The sequence below is a fragment of the Salvia hispanica genome, chromosome 6 (genome assembly GCF_029641045.1).
Source record: "Salvia hispanica isolate PSC_SH4W2 chromosome 6, Shi_PSC_v1, whole genome shotgun sequence".
NCBI lineage: Eukaryota > Viridiplantae > Streptophyta > Magnoliopsida > Lamiales > Lamiaceae > Salvia > Salvia hispanica.
Genome location: NC_142697.1, coordinates 33303874 through 33325756, shown reverse-complemented (window position 1 = coordinate 33325756; position 21883 = coordinate 33303874). Strand labels below are relative to the sequence as shown.

General features: G+C 37.4%; 1 protein-coding gene and 1 pseudogene across 3 annotated transcripts; one reads left to right on the top strand and one right to left on the bottom strand.

The window, feature by feature from the left end:
• Nucleotides 1-7015: 7015 nt before the first annotated feature.
• Nucleotides 7016-11836, bottom strand: PPK1 (putative protein kinase 1). 2 transcript variants are annotated; one of them, XM_048103259.2, is made up of 6 exons: nucleotides 11548-11836; nucleotides 10727-11089; nucleotides 9510-10543; nucleotides 8375-8575; nucleotides 8086-8247; nucleotides 7016-7887 (listed from the first exon to the last, which is right to left on the bottom strand). In XM_048103259.2, the coding sequence occupies exons 1-6, from the start codon at nucleotides 11687-11689 to the stop codon at nucleotides 7369-7371; spliced, it is 2421 nt and encodes an 806-aa protein (XP_047959216.2). In that variant the 5' UTR covers nucleotides 11690-11836; the 3' UTR covers nucleotides 7016-7368. The 2 variants fall into 2 exon arrangements, with proteins under 2 accessions (XP_047959216.2, XP_088917951.1); XM_089061825.1 differs by having other exon boundaries at nucleotides 9510-10474.
• Nucleotides 11837-11981: 145 nt separating this feature from the next.
• On the top strand, nucleotides 11982-13000 carry LOC125204154 (multifunctional methyltransferase subunit TRM112 homolog A pseudogene; annotated as a pseudogene). Its single transcript, XR_016132945.1, has 2 exons — nucleotides 11982-12053; nucleotides 12439-13000. The product of XR_016132945.1 is annotated as a multifunctional methyltransferase subunit TRM112 homolog A pseudogene (transcript).
• The last annotated feature ends 8883 nt before the right edge of the window (nucleotides 13001-21883 follow it).

Sequence of the window (21883 nt, the reverse complement as noted above, 5' to 3'; positions counted from 1 at the left end):
TCAAACATAGTACACTTACAACTTTTGTTAATAGTAATATTTATGACACACGCTAATACACTATCATACCGATTATTTTTTGGGTACGAACAAACAAAGTATACATTGAAGTTTTAACAAATAAAATAAAATTTTACCTTTTATTTTTACCGAAAATGATGAAGCTACCTAGTCGAAGCAAAATTAGATGCTGTGGAATATCCATGTATATGCCAAATAGTAGTAAAACATTGTAATCATATTTCTCTTCAAATTCAATTACACTGTTTCTCAAACGACAAATATTCATCTAAAATTGTCGATTGCGACATTGAATTTTTTAGAATTACTCTAGAATATTTATTTAGTTGTTATTTATTTGTGTTATAACGCCAATTTTGAAACAACGAATTATTTTTGTTTACAACGTTGGTTTTATCTAATTATTTAACTTGACAATTTGGCCTAAGTTTGGTTGGAAATTCGACATAAATAATCACGTCTTAATAAGAAGTCAAGAATTATGTTCTGGAATCGTTTAATTGTTTACCTTTTTATTATATAGTTTCAATCTCGGTCTAAAACTAGAACACATTTGACATATGCAATATCTTTAATTGGAATATTAAATTAAAATTAGGAACAATATAAAAGTTTGTGTGTTTGTTTGTGATGGATGTCACCAAATGCACAACCTTAATTTTAATAGTAATAGAATTTTCCTTCTATGAAGAAACTAGCAAGTGCCATTCCCTTATAAATAAACGTGCTTAAAACCTAATAAGGAGTCACATAATTTAATGAAATGTGATAAATAATAATGTGAAAGACATTAATTTGAAAAGGGTCCACAAACGTGGCTAAGCATGTGATATTAGTGACCAAAAATAGAGGAGATTTATATCTACCAAATAATCATTAATTTCAAGGGATATTGGCATCTAATATCACGAAACTTTTAAAAAGTTGGGTTTTTCCCACAAACTTTAAAATTGACAAATAATATCACAAACTTTACCCCGTGTTTGTTTTTTCCCACGAATGAAAAAATTCATGTTATTTTAATAGATTGAAGAAAATTTTGGAGGGTGTGCTTCAAGAAAAACTATCTTCAAAAATTGAAAAAACTTGAAACTTTCAAAATTGTTGTCGAGAAATTACGAAAAAAAAATCGGTATCATAATATTATTTGTGGGAAAAAACAAACACGGGGTAAAGTTCGTGATATTATTTGCCAATTTTAAAGTTCGTGGGAAAAACACAACTTTTTGAAAATTTCGTGATATTGGATGCCAATATCCCTAATTTCAATATCTATTTGATTAGAATGCAAAGCTTAAATTTCTATGCTTTTATCAACTCGACAAATAGGATCCTTGACTACAATACATGGAAGTCAAGAGCTTTAACTCAAGATTTTTCAAACTTTGCATTTTCCATTTCTTTAGATCTTGTTAGATTTTTCAAGAATGTAATTACCAAGTAATATAGTTCTAACATTTTTTGTGAATTGTATAAATTAGGTTGGATACAAGTAGATGAATTTTCTAAATACTATTTGCAATTATGAAATAGTCTATAATTAATAGCGGATCTAGAACATATAGAAATCTGCCAATTCAATGGTAAATTGAATACGTGGGGCAACTCGATGGGACTTATAAGTCTATCGCCGACATTTGGAGCTCCTCTCATTCCATGTTGCAGCAGTACCACCCCAATCTTTCGGACATAAAGTGCACTTTGATTTCGTTTGTCGCATCGCGACGTCGCCTCAGCCTTGCGATATTGGAGACGACCTTCTTTACTGTATCTGATCTCACAAGGTTCGAAGTTCGAATCAGCATTGTCTCCAACTCAAGATTTTTTCTCACATTGACGTGATCAACGATAATCATTGAAATTAAATACTGTTGAGCTCTTGAAGTTGGACTTCCTCGGGTTCAAAGAATTGGACCAGTATGTAAATATAATAAAAATTATTCTTTGAGTTATTACTATTTGCTAAGTTTCAAATATGGAGAAGAATACGAGTATTTATAATATTAATTAATATAACCGCCATATTTGACTACATTTCAATTCTAGTAGTTCTATATCTTGTAACGATAAATTAATTAATTTAACCCTCATTCAATATTATTTCTAAGATATGCATTCCAATCACTATTTTGCTTAAGATTTATGCTCCACATTATTTATCACGCAATCTTAGCATAGAGCACCATTTTTGTTTAATTTATATTAGAATTATTTGTTTATATATTTAATTTAATTTTAATATCTTAAAAATTATTTATATTATTAGTTTACAGATAATATAAAAACAAAAATTAGATTTGTCCAATTTATTTGCAATTTTAATAAATAAAAATTAATTACAATTTTTAAATTTAATGACTTTTATAAAACTAATGACATTAATTTAATTTTCAATTTGTTAAAATCACCATTTTTCGTAGTCTATATTAATTTAATGTATTTTGTCTATTACGTTTATTTAAATTATACTTCATTTTGTTAAAATTACCATTTTTGTTAAGACTTTAAAAATTATTAACATTATTATTTTACATATAATATAAAAACTAAAATTTCATTTGTCCATTTTTCTATAATTTTAAATAAATGATGTACTATATGAGTAATGAGTTGGAGATAACTTTCAAAATACTTTTATTTTTATGGGACATTTTTATTTTTATGGGACAGATGAAAATGAAAAAGTGCTCATATTTTATGGGACGGGGAGTATATAAAAATACAAAAATCTATGAATCATATGAATGTATTAAAATAGCATTATCACCGGATCGAATAGGATTAAATTTTACTCTATTTAATTGAACAAATAAATTCCGACATTTAATTCAATTCGCTCCAAACATTTCGGCAGCAGCCCATCCCTCATGACTCATGGCATATTTGGTAGACCACAGACACCCCTTGTTTTTCTATTAAAATTGTATCCTTTTCTTTTATCCTATAAACAAAAGTTACGATGAACTTGATTTTTTTTTATAAGTAAAAATGCTCAAGTCACAACAATGACGAACATATACTAACATCATGAAAAAAATAGCGAACAAAGACTACCACTAACAAGAAGTGAAAGTTGAACACAATATATAAAGACAAAATGCTACTAACACCAAATTCCTCGAGTCATGTAATGTACGGAATTATCCGGTATCTATATTTCCATTAGACTAACACATCACACGTTATGTAATACTATATACCATGCCGAATCTTTTACACCTATGTTTGTGTTTATGAACCACACCGTATATATTATACAAACATAATTATGTTACATTACGTTCGTTATTACACTAGCGGTAACACACGTGATTATTTTACAATCAAAGTAATTAAATACTCTCTTCGTCCCACGGTTACACAAAAGCAAAACTTTTTTTACACAAATAAAGATTAATAAACACAAAATGGTAAGTATAGAGTCGAACCAGTGAAGTTTTCTAGGCTTTTGTGTGTCATCTCATGACCTAAACTTGTCGTACACACACACCATTACACATATTTTTCGTATCTTCTTCCAACTTATCACTCTTACCCTTGTCTTTACATCAATAAAGCCAGGCTAACCTATGAATTTAATCATGCCAAAACTGAGTAAAATGAATAAGTTTGACCACAATAATTGAGGCATGTAGTAAAGCAAAGAAAAAAATTAAAAAATGTAAAAGAAAAAGATGGTGATGACCTCTTTTTTCCATTAAAGTTGGAATGAAAGCTTGTTCAACCCAATTTCATTCTAACCAGTTCTTGAAAGAAATCAAAACTGTAGCACGTGGGTAGCAAAGTTAGAGGAGGAAAACAACACATAAATGCAAACGACAATGAATGACATAGCTCAAAATTGCATTAAAAATTTAGCCAGTTAGAGCATCAACACACCCACACATGTGATAATCAATACATCATTGTTCTTCTCTTTCTGTTTTCTAGTAAGGTGTGGGAAGAGGATGACTGGATAGTGTTACAACAGTTGCATAGTAATGTCAATCGATGAAAGATAAATGAACTAGATTAGGATATTGGGCTTTAATATTACTGTTGGACTTTAAATAATTGATGCCACAAAAGATGCAAGCCCATGGGCCCGAAGTTTATGGTGCAACTAATATGTATTGCCTCCGTTCCATAGTAGTGAAAGTATTTTCTTTCATTACGGAGATTAAGAAAAATGTGTGTAAATTAAATAAAGAAATAATCAAGTAAAGTAGGAAAGATGAAAAAGTAAAGAGAATAAAGTAACGGAGAGGGAAAGTAAGACCGAGAGGGCACTTGCTCGTGGTAATGGCGAAATCACGAAGGAGTCATTATAGTATCTTTCTAAACTCACTCTTTCTCATTTCTTAGACATGAGATTTTGGGAAAGAATAGGAAAAGTTAGAATCACGGTGTAGAACAACGAGATGAGATACATGTCGTCACGTTTCACATGTGAAATATATTTTCCAATTGGCATTGGGACAAATGCACAACAAAGATTTTAGCTGCAAAAGACCATGCACAAGTACAAGCCCAAGCAAGAAACATCAAATCAACAATTTAAGAGCATCCACGACCAATTAACCACGGCCCGGATTCAGGCCCCAAGTCCCCTCCACGTCATCATTTCTCTAAATTTGAGTCCCAGACCACAACCCCTCTAACCCTGCAGGCCCCATCCCAGGCCACAACTATTAAATTGCACTATTCACAATTTACAACCTACTTCACGCGTGAAATAAAAAATGCCGAACATATTCAAACACGGAAAAGTTGTTCTTCATTCGGAAATTGAAAATTTCAACATAGAAATTAAAAAAAAAAAAAACCATTAAAACATAACGTCAATGCTGGAAAATGTTGGTGCGCGTCCAAATTTTATAGTTTGAGAGAGAGAGAAATGAAGTTGAATATATATGAAAATGGATGGAGTGGTATTTATAGATAAATTTTCGAATTATTTTTTTTTTTTTTGAATTTGCGGCCCGGTCCGGCCTGAACACCATCTAACGCTGGGCCGGACCGCATCGTGTTGCGTCCCGGTACGATTAACCCTGAGCCGGGACGACGGACCTCGGGTGCGGCCCCGGGACGCGACTGTGTCACCGGGACCGTCCCAGGCTGGAAATTGGGGTGGTTTAACGCTGGGGGCCGCGCGCCGGTACCCAAGTGCGGTCCGACCCGAGGTGTTATGGATGCTCTAACTCTACCAAAGTTACAAATGGGACTTATATGTAAAAAAGAATAGGTAAAACATATGTGAATTATAAAGGTTTAACACTTAGTAGATAACTAAAGTAAAATTATTATTTGACGTGACATTTATTATTTGACGTGACATTTACACTGAATAGGTTTGAGTTTAATGTATATAGTTGGAGATATTCTTATTATGATCATTATAAGAATCGATTTTACTCTCACGGATAAAACTTGATGTGATTTACCTAAAAAGGAGCCACATAATTTATTTGGGCGCAACAAATACTAATGTGAAAATAGCGTAGACATTAATTTGAAATGGGTCCACGAAACGTGGTTAAGCATGTGATATTTTAGAGGACGATTGACCAAAAATGGTAGACATTCATTATAATGCGGGTATATTGAAAGTTTCAAAGTATGCATTTTTAACTGTCAAAACCGGCCAATGCATCTGCCTAGCAAGTTACTAACGGCTCAATTGTAACGGGCCTGGCCGCGAACCAGAGAAAATTTAAGATTAAATGATCGATGTTGTCTAATCGTTTGAGGTATTTATTGGAATATATTTGCTCTTTTACAATTGCCATTATCATTGTATTATTCTTGAGGTGTAGTTAAGTGGCACGAGACTCGTCTATCTTTAATTAAATGGTCTATGGATCAATACATGCCTTTGGATATGGAGCACCCTTAAATCCTTAGACCAATTGTTCCACCTATTGAAGTGCCTACAAATCAGCAATATGAATAGTCACTTGCCCCGCTATGAGTAGTTATCAAAAAAGAAAAAAGAATATCAACATGGCAACTATAATTACATGCTGATTGAGTAATTGATAATGTAATTTTTGGATAATTACAATGTAATTTGAATATTGACATGTAACTATCCTTGCCATCACAATGTAAGATAAAACAGAGGGCAACGATCTTTTATTAATATTCTTTTAATTATAAAAGGCCCTTTTCTATTTTTATGAGTGACACTATTTTATTTCACCACTATTTACTATGTTAATTATATCTATTGGATATATAGAAATTTAATATAAAGAACTTATCATAAACAGATACTCCCTCCGTCCCGGATAATTCGTCTCAGTTTTCCATTTCGGTCCGTCCCACATAATTTGTCCCATTTCACTTTTACCATTTTTGGTAGTGGACCTCATATTCCACTAACTCATTTCTACTCACATTTTATTATAAAACTAATATATAAAGGTATGACCCACATCCCACTAACTTTTTCAACCTACTTTTCATTACAATTCTTAAAACTCATGCCCGGTCAAAATGACCCGATTTATCCAGGACGGAGGGAGTAGAAACTAATTTTAATAGATAACCTGAAATAGAAATTCATGACTTATTTTTATGTACAGAGGTAATAAAACACTAGTACTACTACCAATTCATGACTTGTTTTAATGGACAGAGGTAATAAAAAAATAGTACTCTCTCCGTCCCACAAAAGATGTCACACTTGTGGGAGGGTACATGATTTTAGGAGGTTTTGTTTTGTGTATTAAATAGAGAGAGAAAATATAATTTTTATATTCATGTGAGAGAGAACTTTTTCCAATAAAGGAAAATATGACATCTTTTGTTGGACAAACTAAAAAGGAAAGTGTGACATCTTTTATGGGACAGAGAGAGTACTACTGTATCTTTCTCTCGTCAATATATAATGATTGAACCAGAAATTTTTAGTTATACATTTCATCTTCCTTCTTCTCTGTTCAGTGGGATTCCAACTCAGGGCAGATAACATCAAAGACTCAACTGATAAAATTGGCAAAGTCCAATTCGGTTCAAAAAGTTCAGCAAAATTTGCATAATCCAACAAAATATGTGAAAGCAGTTGCATCTACAACATGAAAGGATAGCTTACTTGTGATGATGGTGGTGGTGGTGACATTTGTCTTTACAGACAATTTTTTCTACAAAAATCTATAGCTATATTTTACAAAAGAAACCACTTTCCACATATGGTATGATCTCCAAATCAGCATAAAAAAAATCTGAAAGCTTGACTAAATGGGAAGTGGGAACCTAAACAACAATTAAATTGTCTCGGAGATAAAACATCTAAATCTCTTGAAGAAAATGAGGCATTTATCCGGCCTGTAAGTTTCTTCACAGCCCGCTAACTGTTCCCGAAGCTCAAACCAAACGGTTGAGAATGAGCAGACACTTACGCAACTGGTCTCTTGATACAGACGTTCTTGGATCCGTTAGCATGGCCTGGAGTTGAGAGCATAGCAGCTCGCCCTTTTGATCGTCTGCTGTTGATTCGGCAATTAGTTGAAGCACTGTACAAAGTTGGTCAGGAGGGCTAGGTGATTTAGGTGGAACTGGAGGAACGAGAAAAGGGTGTTGGAGTAGTTGAGGGATCCTCCAACGCTCATTCCGGTCCCATGCAAGACATTTCTTCATAAGATCCAGAAGCCATGGGTTTGGGAGAGGTTCGTACTTGATCTCGTGATTTGGGTCAGTGATGGCTTTGAATTTCTTCCAGAAAGTTTCGTATTCCGCAAAAGGCGTTCGCCCATAGACCATTTGGTAGAGGATACAACCCAGGGACCAGATATCCGAAGAACGGCCGCATTTTATTGTGTTTCCATTAGCATCTGTCTCATTACACATATATGCTTCAGGAGACATGTAACTTAGGGTCCCGACCTGCAATGTGGTATAATCTTAGGAAATGAAGAAGCATAGACGAAACACAAATGTTAACGCATAAATGTTAATAGCCAGACTGAAGACTCAAAAGTTCATATTGGATTTAAAGATATTTGTTTTCCAATGCTCAAACTACTTTTAGAAGGTAACTAGCATCTCAAGTATATATACAGTTTTAAAATAACAGAAGTAAACCTGCGAGTCCCGTTGAATGTTAGTTGTGTCACTCATTATAGCCTTGGCGATCCCAAAATCTATTAGTTTCAAGGAACCTCTCACCAGAAGAAAATTAGCTGGCTTTAGATCAGAATGCACGATGCGTTCCTCGTGAATGGTGTTTACTGCTTGAAGTATTTGCTGCACCATGCTATGCAAATTGAGATGTTTATATAATTATATCTTGCTCTAATGTTTGACAATGGCCAGTTTCTTGAGCAAGTATAGAGGAAATGAAGCAAATAAGTGAATGGCTTTCGTGACTGACCTGCCAATAAAATCGGAGCCAGTTCTCATCTATGGTTGCATTAGAACCATCCAGTTCCTTCCATTTCTGAGCTAGCATGTGAGCTAAATCAATTTCTCCATGTTCAAGTACCATGTATACGAACCCATCATCTCTAACCCTGCGTTCCTTATTACTCATTGAACCTTGCATCACTTCCCTTAGTAAAGTTTTATCTGTCACCTAAAAATTACAAATAGATATAAGTCTGTAAGTTGTACATGTGATAGTAGGTCACGATAAAGAAGTAGCATGAAAAAGAAAAGAACATGCACAAACTTTTCACAAGTACCATCACTTAACACACAGCAAATGCTTTCCTTCTTGCAGGACATTTTATGTCTAAAACAGGACCTTTTATTAGCGTTTTATGTTTCTCAAATCAACTTTGTCACCAATTTGATTAGAAATCTTAGCAAACATGTACCCTCAGGAGTCCATTTTACTGAAACAAATTATCATCTGCATTCATGTAGACTTATTTTGCATACCGATGTATTTTGGCATATTATTTACAGTGAGTTAACTTGTTGATCAGTTAATGCCGCTTCAGTCATGATACAAAGCTTGTTCCATACATTTACAGCAGATCACTTGTAGGTTACATAGGAAAAAATTTGCTGCTTCCAATATGGTGTAACACCTATGACCTCACCGAGGTCAAACTTATTTGGGAGAGTGAAGAACAATGGTTATTCTCTTATTCTTGCTACAGAAGCACTTGTTTCGTACTTGACTTTTATACATGAATTTATCAATATTTTGTAACTAACCAAGTGGATTGAGGAGCCGTTACAGACTTACAGCTAATAGGCAAAATCATCAAAGTAAGCAAGACAGCAGATGAAATTTTTTGTTAAAAAACTTAAAATCTAATTAGATATACAGTTTGTTTTAAAGTTATCTTTCACAACAAACCAAACAAGGAGAACCATAGGAACATAACTAGTCAAGGGTATTTTAATCAATCTAATTTTCAGCATGCAAAAATGCTCCGAAGTGTAAATTTATAGTTGATATTTTAATATTTTAATAATGCACTGTAGTCTGTAGCTTACAAGTTCCGAGTAGTATAGATATTCATAGCTACTTAGCTAGTATCTGAGAGAGATAGTACCTCATAATCAACCAGGTTAATAATGTTGTTCTTTCCCCTCAGTTTGTCTAAGTACTCTATTTCTTGGCAGAATCCAAATGCAGTGGCATAGTCACGGCCTTTAAGTTTTATCTTCTTCAAGGCATATATTGTGCAATCTGATGATATAACTTTATGGACCTCACTACTTCCACCACTACCTATCTTGCCAAGTCTTTGATAGAGCTTCCCATTGACTTTGAAATATAAGTCAGGATCATAACCCTTCTTACGAGAAGTTGATGTTGCTTTACCAGTGGCACCACTTTCTAGTTTCTCTGACTTGGAATTTTCCAGTTTCATATCTGATGGAGGTACGTCAGATGGTGGAAGTTGAGATTTTACACTGGGAACGTCTCCCTTGACTGGATTGCTGTTGTCTACTAGAGAAGAATCTTTAGTAATACTATAATTATGCGGCAAACTAGTCTGCAGCTCCTTACATGGATCAGAAGATTTATTGACTTCCATCTCTGTTGCAAGAGCAGAGCAGATAGCTTGTGAGGTCACAGCTGACTGAGGAGCAGATTCTCCAGTTCCACCAGTACTCTTGGATAAAGAACATGATGGCTGGACTGTGTTCATTTTCCCTTCAGCTTCTTCAGCTGGACCAGTGCCCAATCGAGCACCGCCTGCTTGAGATTGTGAGCAATAAGTTGTTGAATTAATCATAGGAGCAGAGCTTGAGTTCATAAGCGTTGAAGTAACACAAGAAGATCCAACCGCTGAAGACTGTGTCATGGCATTATTCAAATCATTCTGCAAAAAGTTTCCAAACTGGTGGAGCTGATCATGAGCACCCATTGTCCTTCCAGTCAACACAGAAGTAATACCTCCCTCAGACCTAAGACTGTTTTCCATTTCCATACCTTGAAGATTATGATTTCTCCAGTCCTGATTGGCTGCAACTGATGTATCCACTTGATTATCCATAACCATCATCTTTTCTGTCAATGCAAGTGAATCCATATGAGACAACAAATCACCTGTTCCAGTGGCCATTTGATCATCGGCCCCTGCATAGACAATTTGCAGTATATGCTATAAATTGTGAACAGCTACTAACCCCTAGTTTTATCACACACACTACTTGACATCCATTTACATACTCAGTACTATTTTTTAGTTAGTTAATATAGACAGTTTACATCCATTTGATCTCATTGAAGCATTACATAACAAATAAGATTAAAAATTACCACAAGATGTGGCAATGGCATTGCTGGAAAAATGAACCTTCCTCTGAATTTCTTGTAGAGCATTCCCAGGTCCTGGTCCCAACAAAGCAACTGCATCATTGATCTGAGGCCTAGTAGGTCCATCTCTCTGGGTATTGAAAAGCTTCATATTTACATCATGTGCATCTACTGTGGTAACCCCTTCTGAAAGTGGAGTTATTGGAACATCATCATTATTGGAACATCGCAGTGACTGCATCCTCCGACTCTGCAGGATATCCCCTTTGCATTTTTCGGAATCCAATATTGATTGTGGTCTTATACTTGATTCCTTTGGAGTCTCTCGCTGAGGAACCACATTTCTTACCGGCTTATGCATCACAGCTGATTATCCATGCAAAGAAATCCAACACAAACCATTAAAGCTAAACTGACATTGCACTAAAAACTTCTACTCTAAATTCAAATGCAGTATACCAGTAACTAAATCCAAATTAAGTGCCACCGGTCATCAACTAAAGATTGATAAATCACTACCTACAGCAGCATGCAAATCATCAAGCTAGTTTGAAGCAAAATTAGAACTTTCACTACCTACATCCACAGTTAAAGCATGAAGTAGAACACATTAAAGATCGTATCTCCGCAAAAGAAAATCTAATGAGCTATACTTTTTAACACAATGCATAATCCCAATTTTGTTCACAAACTCTTCCATCTTCGATTCCTAATTTCTCTTAATTCGCGTTTCCCCAATTCAATTCGAGCCACACGAGATAATCAGGAGTGATGCTTAAAATACCATTGCCCTAGCCACACAAATTAGCACCAATACACTATACCTATTGGACGGTGTCGTTTGAAGGCGGCTTGCATATCGCGCACGAAGCCGGGAGTGGGCCGCGACGAGGATGAGGACGACGACGTCGAGTTGCTGGTGGAGCTGAGGCTAATCGGACGGCGCTGCTCCGGCTCCCCTTCCATCGATCAATCGATCAAGCATTTCCGATTCTCCACGAATACTTGCCGAGAAAACCACATTCACGGAGAAGCATCCATCAAAGAACTGTTCACTCTCTGTGAGAGAAGAGGATTTTGAAATCGCAAAATGGCGCTCTCTGCTTTTTCTCTGTTTTATTTTAATTTTAATTTCCCTTTCACTTTGGTATATATTTATTGGGCTGTTGAGCTCTAAATAGGCGCAGGCCCAAACTATTTCGGCCTACTTAAATTGGGCTATATATAAATCAAGGCCCAAATAGCCATCAAATATATTCAGAGGGTTTTCTACTTTTCTTCGTCTTCGTTTTCTGACATTTGGAGCTCACCGTGTGCTAAAATACGCCGGGTGCGTACTTCCCTACTCTATTTTCAATTAAGTTTTTGCTTTTTAATACTTTTATGCTGGCAATTCTATTACTTAGGAGAATCAATTTTGGATGTGAAGCATTTTGGGAATTTCCCCCTTTTTTTAGTTTAAATTATGAGGCTGTGGATTGGAATATTGGATGATGCTTTGATTCAATTACCTTTTTATTGTGTTTTATGCTGCTTTATGTAGATGCTTTTACTATTGATTTGAAAAAGTGTTTTATATGTGTGTTGGTTATGTTTTTATAGAAATAATGAGCAAAAAACTGTGTGATTTGTGTAATTAATTTTATAATTTGATGATTTGTATTGCTGAAGAATTATTTGAATTAGTAGAAGTGATGGTTGAAGTTTGAAATTAGGTGTTGTTGAGTGAGTGAAGCCCGAAAGCCAGCAAGAATGAGGCTCCTGACTCATAACATGTTGTCATCGAACATCAAAGGCGTGACGAACGGATTCCCCCTTGGGATTGAGGTGGAGAAAACGGAGGAGAAGGAGGTGGAGATGAACGCGGACTTCCTCCGGAACATGTTTGCCAAGGTGGAGTGGAAGGCGCTTGTGGAGGCTGCGAAGACGTTGGGGTATACTGAGCTACCCGAGAATGTTGAGCCCTCCATGCTCGACTCGGATGAGTTTCTGCGGAGGTTCCACCATGCCCTCCTCGAGCTCCACCTTGAGGAGGGCGCGTTGGTTTGCCCTGAGACTGGCCGGAAGTTCCCTGTCAACAAAGGGATCCCGAATATGCTGCTTCATGAAGATGAGGTTTGATTGTTGCCTTTAGTCGAATGTGTGCCCTTGTGCGGCCGTGTTTAGGGTTATATATCTGTGGATGTTAGGATCTAAGGGGATGTAGAATTGTAGAAACATGACATGTGGCTTGAATGGTTTTGTGCTTGTTGAGAAATTTTAAATGAGTTTTTGTTAGTCAGCTTGCTTGATGAGGAAAGTAAGACGCTTCACCTCCAATCAATAGGTCGAGATTCAAGTCATCATCACGGCTATGAGATAGATGAGGAATCATTTTTTATTAGTACCTTTTTCTTTGTTGATTAGTTGATTTATGAGAATACTCTTTGTTTGTTTAGCTGAAGGGATGTGAGTTTTGATGAATCTGAGTTTTGCTAGTCCTTGATATAACTGACTTGGGAAGGGAAAATGTCAAAATCTTGAACTGATAAAAAAAACTATGAGATTGCAACTATGATTTACTTTCCTTTCTCCAAAATCTTTATAATACAGAGTTCAATACCATTGTTCCTCTATTTCACCACAATTTGAAACATAGCTTATGGTTTGCTTTAGAGGTAGTAGAAGTAGTTGGAGTATTGTGAGCGGAGAAAAGATCTCACCTTAATAAGAATTAATGTATTGTGAATGATTAAAATGGTGGACTATGGGGTAGAAATTGGTAAATAGGTTGTTATATAAGAGTAACGTGTTGTGCATAATCGCGTATATAAATGGAAATGAACTCATTTTTGCGTACTTTTTTTGTAATAGAACATTTTTAATCAATAGCCATATCTATCTAGCGAAAAAAAACAACATGATACATAGTAGATTTATGCATTGTAATCAGTTTAATAAGAAAAACTTAAGAAGATTACTCATCTCTAAACTACTTTTACACCAGAATATCTCTAAATTGAAGTCTAAATTTCTAATAATTAAGTACCCAATCCATTCCTCATATTCTGTTGTTACGAGTACTATGTTGTATACTACTAGTATCTAAGAACATGGAATCAAATATATTGAGCTAATAAAAGTACAAGACTATATTCATATCATATGGTGCTTTAATGTGATTTTGAGGCATAATGAGTCAAATCAGCTATCTAATTCAAAGTATCATTAAATATGAAGTGGTTAGTGCGTTTCTTGATTTTAAACAATGCTCTTAGATCTAGATATTCTAAGTACCTTTTGTTTAAAGTTTCAACTTTCAGCCAAATTACGACATATAGGAGTATAAGCTTTGGAAAGTTAGAATTTGAAATGTTTTTGTCTATAATTTTGCCATGTGTTGTAGACAAAAACTAGAGATTCATTCAATGACCATACGTCCCAAAGTAATCAAATCGCATTCCCTTTCATCGAATTTATATAAAACAAGAAACACTCCCCTCCTTTCATCGCAATCTCTCGCGGTTAATACTCAAATATAATACCAGTTTTGAGCTGCCCCCGTCTGCGATCATTCCCTCCATTGTTGCCCTCGAGAGTCTTCCCTCCACCGCCCAACGTTCTCGAGAATATGTAACGAAATGTTATCGAGTTTGACATCGGCCAAGTGAATTTGGAATGAACTTGATTTTTAAATGCTAAGAATAGATCATTTCTGTGCGCTCTTACAAGTTACTAGGAGTAGTATTTTATCCATCTTCTGTTAGAAGTCATATGTTGTTACTTTAGGGTGATTCCTAATAAAGCTGTCATTCTATTTTTGTATATTTGAAACTCACATTTTATTAACTCAGTTCTGATTTCATTGAACTCGCCCCAATATGATTTAAGAATTGAAAACCATAATTAGCTCATAATCAAATAATTTTGTCTTTGGCAGTGACAGTTAATTTTAGGATATTCTATTGATTATAGGAAGTGGGAGATTCACTCCACATCAGTCAACTAATTATTATTTAATAATTTACACACGCTCTCTTTGTCAGTTAGTTCAGGATTGTCACCCAGTGTTCTCCATTACCATCCTTTATTATTTAATAATTTACACACGCTCTCTTGGTGATAAGGTTAGAGATGCCCAAGGTTTTCGGTTCCGGCGGTTAACCGCGAAACCGGAACCGCCGGTTCCGGTTCGGAACCGGAACCGTGACAATAATCTTGAACCGGAACCGTGATAATTTGAACCGCGGGCCGGTTCCGGTTCCAAATTTAATGAACCGAAACCGTCACCGAACCGCCGGTTCCGGACGGTTCCGAACCGCCGGTTAACCGGCGGTTTCACGGTTCCGGCGACGTTTTCGAGGCGGCCAGCTATCGGTAGGATGGTCGGCTTTTTCAGGCGGTTTTGCAGGCGGTTTTTTACCAAAACCGCCGGTTAACCGTGAAAACCGGCGGTTAACCGCCAAACCGGCGGTTTTCGGTTTTGGCGCGGAACACAAGGCTGACACGTTGCAGCTTCGATGGGATGTTTGAGTGCAGGTGGTCAGACGGTTTGTTGACCAAACCGGCGGTTTCGGGTGTAAAACCGGCGGTTAACCGGCGGTTCCGGCGGTTAACCGGCGGTTCCGGCGGTTTTTGACCGTTTTAATTTTTTTTTTTTTTTTTTTTTTTTAAATTCGAATTTTGAATTCAATTTCAGATTTCCCCCCAAATTTTTATCTATAAATACCCCCCTCTATCCTCACTTACATTTACCCCACTCTTGTGTTAATAAGAGTTTCTCTCTTCAATCTCCCAATTCTCTCTCTTTGTCTCCCATTTCTCATTGTGCTATTTGTGCTTTCATTTGAATTATTCAAGTGCTACTCTTATATTACGCATTGTTATACTTGATCTATAGTTCTATAAGTTGTCTTTCTCAATTGCTAAAACAAAAAAAAAATTATAAGTCCATATTTCTACTATAATTCCATAAACTATCAAGATGTCTTCATCCCGAGAAGGTCGTATTGATAAGGGAAAAGGAAAGTCCAAGAGGCCAAGTCGAAAATCCGTTATTGATGAGATTTCTCAAAGGAACATGGATATGTGGCAGGTTAATATTTATTATCTACTAATATTATTAATTATGAATTACATTACATTATTGTTCATAATGTTATTTGATACTTTCGCTACAAATATTATTTTGTAGAATCGAGAAGAGCAAGATATGGCCAATGCTATTGCTCTCTCCCGCTCTCAATCCCAAGGCGGACGTGGATATGGAGGCGATGCTTATGTTGGTAGTGGTAGTGGTGCTCCCGGTCCCGGTGCCTATTCTCAACAAATTCCAACCCCGGTGAATCTTGATGACGACGATGATGACGAGGAGGAAGAGGAAGAGGAGGAGGCGGAAGAGGAACAACAACAAGAAATGCCACCCCCACCCCCACCACCAAGGAGTCGTCGTGGTCGTGGTCGTGGTCGTGGACATCCTCCTCAGCCTCAACCTCCTAAACCAGTTGAAAGGACTTTAACCTCAGATATCATGGTCAAACATTTCAAGAAGGTACGAGATAGTACCGATCCGAACACTTTTAATGTGTATTGCAACTATTGTGAAAACGTATACACATTACGAAAGAGTGGAGGATATGGTACATTTACCCGTCACATGGAGAAAGCGCATCCGGTCGAGTTTGGTATCGCTCCAACCCAAACTCAACTCAACTTTCAACATGGAGGCGGGACCGGGAGTGGGACGGGTTCATCCCAAACATCAGGTATGTGTAGCAATACTCTTTTAAAATATGATCATAAAAATGCTCTTAATGTGATGTCTAGATTTGCTGTGATGAAACATTTTCCATTCAATGCTTTTGATAACGATGCTTTTGAGTCGAGTATGCGACAAGTTTATAATGCCGCTGCAAGAAAATTGAGTCGAACTTCTATGACTCGAGCTGTTGTTAGACAATGCATGGAAAAGAAGGTGCAATTAGGTACGTTTATTGTTAACTTGGGTCATAAAGTTTCGATTTGCTCTGATGTGTGGACTGATTGTTTTTGCAAAAATTCATATATGGGCATTACTGTGCATTTCGTTGATCATAGTTGGACTTTGAACAAACGTTTGATTGCATTTCGGGAATTTCCCGCACCACACACTGCACAAGCAATTGCTCAATTGATCATTCAAGTTTTGAATGAATTTCAATTGATCAATAAAATTTTTTCTGTTGGTTTTGATAATGCAAGTGCTAACACTGCTAGTATAGATGATCTCATCAGTGCATGTTCTCCTGTTATTGATGGCAAATATTTTCATGTGCGATGTATTGCTCATATTTTGAATTTGTGTGTTCAAGATGCGATCGATTTGTGGCAAAAGTATGTTGATCCTATTAGAACTGCTGTTAAATTGATTCATAACAAAGCTCCTATTGGTAGAGCTTGGAAGAAATATTGTCATAGCAAGCAGTGCAGGTACACCAATTTTCGTTTGGATGTTTCAACTCGTTGGAACTCGACGTACGATATGTTGGAGTCGACTTTGAACCACATTGAGTATTTATGTGATTTTTTTAGAACTTGCCCGCATGTTCCTTCTGATTTGCTTTTGATACCCTCTTGTTGGGACCACAGCATGGATTTGTTTCGATTATTCCAAGCTTTCAAAAATGCCACTGTTGAGTTATCCGGTGTTTATTATCCTACTTCTGTGCGTGTTTTGGAGCATTGCATGTATGTGGCAATTGGTTTTAAGACATGTGTGAAAAATACTCAATTCATTGAGTTGAAGGCTATTTTGTTTTATATGGTTGAAAAATGGTTGAAATATTTTGCGCGTATTCCAAATGTGTTCTTGATTGCAAAATGCTTGGATCCAAAGTGGAAGTTGCATGGTGTGCATAAAATTTTAGACATGTATTATGGTTGTTTGCACGATTTGGATTTTTCTCAACTTCGCGAAATGGGCTTGACAAGAGGAGAAAGCTTCGAACTAAATCTTCCGAATGTTGAAGAAATCAAACTAAGGTTAGATAGTGCGCTTCGTGCTCTCTTCGGGGAATATGAAATGCGATATAACACCATTCACCAGGTACGTGCTCCTCCTAGTCCTTCGACATTTGATTTTGGTGGCGGGAATTATAGCAATGTCATGATTGATCCCGATGTAGTATCACAATTGCAAGATCTATACGGTGCTACAACCAATAGGACTAGAGCTACTAGTGAGTTAGATATATATTTGGAATCGCGCTCTATTTTTCAAAATCCAGGTCCCCCTACTCAACAAATTGACGTCCTTGATTGGTGGGGAACACATGACAAAGAGTTTCCGATACTTTCGATAATGGCTAAGGAGATTTTCGCCGTTCCCGCTTCCACCGTCGCCGTGGAGCAAGCTTTTAGTGTCGGCGGTTGTGTCCTAGACGACAAAAGGAGCAATCTCTCCGCCAAAAACATGGAAGCCACTATGTTACTTGATGATTGGGCAAAGGCGGACATGAGAGCACAAGAGCCGGATTTCGACTTTCGTGTAGAGAGTGATGGTGAAGAGTTTTCCACCGATGACGAGGTCGGAAGCGAAGGCGCTCAACAATATCAATGACGGGGGGGCGGTGAACAGCGAGCACGGCCGGCCAAAAAGGTAAGCAAGGTAAGAGAACTACGTGGGCTTTGATTCCTCAATAAAATTGTGGATACGTAGGCAACTCAACTTAAATTTGAAAAGTTTAACTTTGAAAGTTTAAGTTGAGTTCAAGCCCTTTTCAATTTTTTCCTTTTTCCCCCCATTTCATGGTTTTTTTTATTTATGTTCCGACGACACTTGTAAATTATATCACATTGTTGTATTATTGTAATGTATTGACAATTGTATTATTGTAATGTATTGACAATTGTATTATTGTAATGTATTGTTGTTCGTTACAAGTTACAACTCAAATTCAATAAAATTGATATGATTTTCACCTTATTCGTCTTATTTCAATTTAAATTATCCATTGCCTTGTTCCAATTTATTGTATAAATCCAAAATTCCAAATTATATAAGCAAAAAAAAAAAAAAAAAAAAAAACCGTTGGAACCGCCAAAACCGAACCGGAACCGTGAGAACCGTACAAAAACCGGCGGTTCGGAACCGGAACCGGAACCGCCGGTTTTGGAACCGGAACCGGAACCGTCAAAAAGCCTCACGGTTCGGTTCCGGTTCCACATTTTGCGAAACCGGAACCGGCGGTTCCGAACCGGAACCGCCGGTTTACGAACCGTGGGCATCTCTAGATAAGGTGCTACGTGAGGTGCAGGGTGAGAACACCGCGGCTGCGATCTTGAATAAACTTGACGAAGTTTATTTGGCCAAATCCTTGGCCAATCGCCTCTATATGAAAAGGAGGCTCTATTCATACTGCTTTGCCGAAGATAAGTTGATTATCGAGCAGATGGAAGAGTTTAGCAAATCTATTGATGATCTTGAAGCGATAGATGTCAAGATCAGCGACGAGGACAAAGCCATACTAGTACTCAACGCGTTGCCAAGTTCTTATGATCAAATGAGGGATGCGATCCTCTATGGGCGAGATAAGCCGATCTCTTTGGCTGAAGCTCAAGCCGCTTTAATGGCTAAGGAGTTATAGAAGGGAGCGACAAGGCGACCAGATCCTCAGGCTGAGTCTCTCAACATAAAGAAGTTCAATAAGAAGAGATTCAAAAAGAAGTTTGATGAGCCGAAGCCTGATCCAAATGCAGCCAAGGAGATTCGATCTTGTCACTGGTGTAAGAAACCAGGACATTTAAAGAAGGATTGTTTCGCTTGGAAGTGTAAGCAAGCTACGGAGAGCCAACTCAGCAGCAATGTCATCAGTAGTGATGGTGATGAGCCCTCTGAGGTAATGAATGTCATGGATAGATAGCAGGGGATTTCTTGGATCATGGACTCCGGATGCTCTTTTCATATGTGCCCTAATGAAGATTGGTTTCAAGATCTTAGAAAATGTGAGGGATCTGTTTTACTTAGTAACAATGTTTCTTGCAACATCAAAGGAATTGGTAGCATCAAGATGAGAATGTTTGATGGCTCTGTGAGGATTCTTTCTGATGTTAGACTTATTCCAGATGTCAAAAGGAATCTGATCTCCCTTGGAACTCTTGAGAGGAAATGTTATTTGTTCACATCAGAGAATGGGGAAATGAGAGTTTGTGTAAAGACTCAAAGGTGAAGATGCTTGCTCATAGAATGGGCAGCCTCTACTATCTTCAAGCAACTGTGATAACTGGAGAGGCTAATGTGGCAATTAGCTCTGATCTCAGAAGCTGGCACTTGAGATTGGGCCATGCAGCTGAGGGATCTCTGAAAGCTCTCATCAAGAAAGGAGCCATTGATGCAAATCCAGATGACAGGCTCCAACCTTGTGAGGATTGCTTGCTAGGGAAGGCCAAGAAACTCTCATTTCCTACTGGTAAGCACACCTCAAATGCTCCTCTTGATTATATTCATTCAGACCTTTGGGGCCCTGCTCCAGTGAATATGTGGGTGGTGGAAAGTACTATATGTCTATTATAGATGACTACTCTAGGAAAGTGTGGGTGTATGTGCTAAAGGAGAAGTCTGATGCTTTTGGTACTTTCAAGACTTGGTGTAATGAAATGCAAACTAAGAAGGGGAAGTCACCAAAGATTCTTAGAACTGACAATGGCCTTGAGTATCTCTCAAGGGAATTTGATAGTTTTTGTGCTGAAAGGGGAATTAAAAGGCACAAAACTGTCCCTGTCAATCCACAACAAAATGGAATTGCAGAGCGTATGAATAGAACTCTGATGGAAAGGTGAGGTGTATGCTATCATCCTCTGGTCTAGAAAAGCACTTCTGGGGTGAGGCTGTTGCTACTGCAGCCTATTTGATAAACAAATGCCCATCCTCAGGGATAGATGGTGATGTTCCAGATGAGAGATGGTATGGAGGGAAGTCAGATTACATGGGCTTAAGGCCTTTTGGATGTAAGGCATATGCTCACAAGAAACAAGGAAAACTCAATGCTAGAGCTGAGAAGTGTGTCATGCTTGGCTATCCCAGAGGAGTTAAAGGTTATAGGCTCTGGTGCATTGAACCTAGCAACGGTAAGATTGTTCTGAGTAGGGATGTGGTTTTTATGGAAGATGAGATGCCACTCCTTGACAAGGCAGCTGCAGCTGACAGCAGCTGAGGGGATAGGACAATGGAAGCTCAGTTTGAGGTGGAGACTGATGGTGGTCAGCCAGAGATTGATACTGAGACAATGTGGGTTTTGAGGAGGTTCAGCAGCCAGAGATTGATACTGAGCAGGGGCCATCAACACCACAAAGCTATCGTTTGGCCAGAGACAGACCAAGGAGGCAAAATGTGCAGCCTCCAGCAAGGTTTTCTGACTATCACATGCTCTCTTATGTCTTACACATAGCTGAGGAACTAGAATTCTCAGAGCCTGTATCCTATGAAGAAGCTATGAGAAGTCTAGAGAGAGAGCATTGGATTCAAGCTATGAAAGAAGAGCTGCAGTCTCTGATCAACAACAAAACTCGGATCCTGGTTGGCAGAGATGAGTCAAGAAAGGTCATTGGTTGCAAGTGGATTTTCAAGAAGAAAATAGAGTCAACTCAGGCTCAAACCATAAGATTCAAGGCAAGGCTGGTGGCAAAAGGTTTTAACCAAGTGGAAGGGATAGATTTTAATGAGGTTTTCTCACCAGTTGTGAAGCACAACTCCATAAGAATGCTATTGGTAGTGGCTGCTAAGAAGAATAGGGAGTTGCAGCAGCTGGATGTGAAGACAGCCTTTTTGAATAGGGATTTGGAAGAGACAATATACATGGCACAGCCTCAAGGCTTTGAAGTCCCTGGTTCAGAACAGAAAGTATGTTTGCTAAAGAAAAGCATATATGGCCTAAAACAGAGTAGTAGACAATGGTACTTGAAGTTTGGAGAAAGTCTGGCTAGATTGGGGTTTTGTAGGTCTCTTTATGACAATTTTGTATTCATGAAGAAGCAAGAAAGAAAGGCTCCTGTGTATCTACTGCTATACGTAGATGACATGCTCATATCAAGGTCAGATGCCAAGGAAATCAGTAAGATAAAAGCTCGGTTGATGGCAGTCTTCCAGATGAAAGATTTGGGAGTTGCAAAGAGAATTCTTGGCATGGACATTGTCAGGGATAGAGG

What these genes read in the sequence shown, in the direction of transcription:
- PPK1 (XM_048103259.2), bottom strand. Translation starts at nt 11,689, where the DNA reads ATGGAAGGGGAGCCGGAGCAGCGCCGTCCGATTAGCCTCAGCTCCACC. An exon ending in CAAACGACACCGTCCAATAG is followed by an intron (nt 11,090 to 11,547) that starts GTATAGTGTATT and finishes ATGGATAATCAG; the next exon opens with CTGTGATGCATAAGCCGGTA. An exon ending in TGCCATTGCCACATCTTGTG is followed by an intron (nt 10,544 to 10,726) that starts GTAATTTTTAAT and finishes TTGTCTATGCAG; the next exon opens with GGGCCGATGATCAAATGGCC.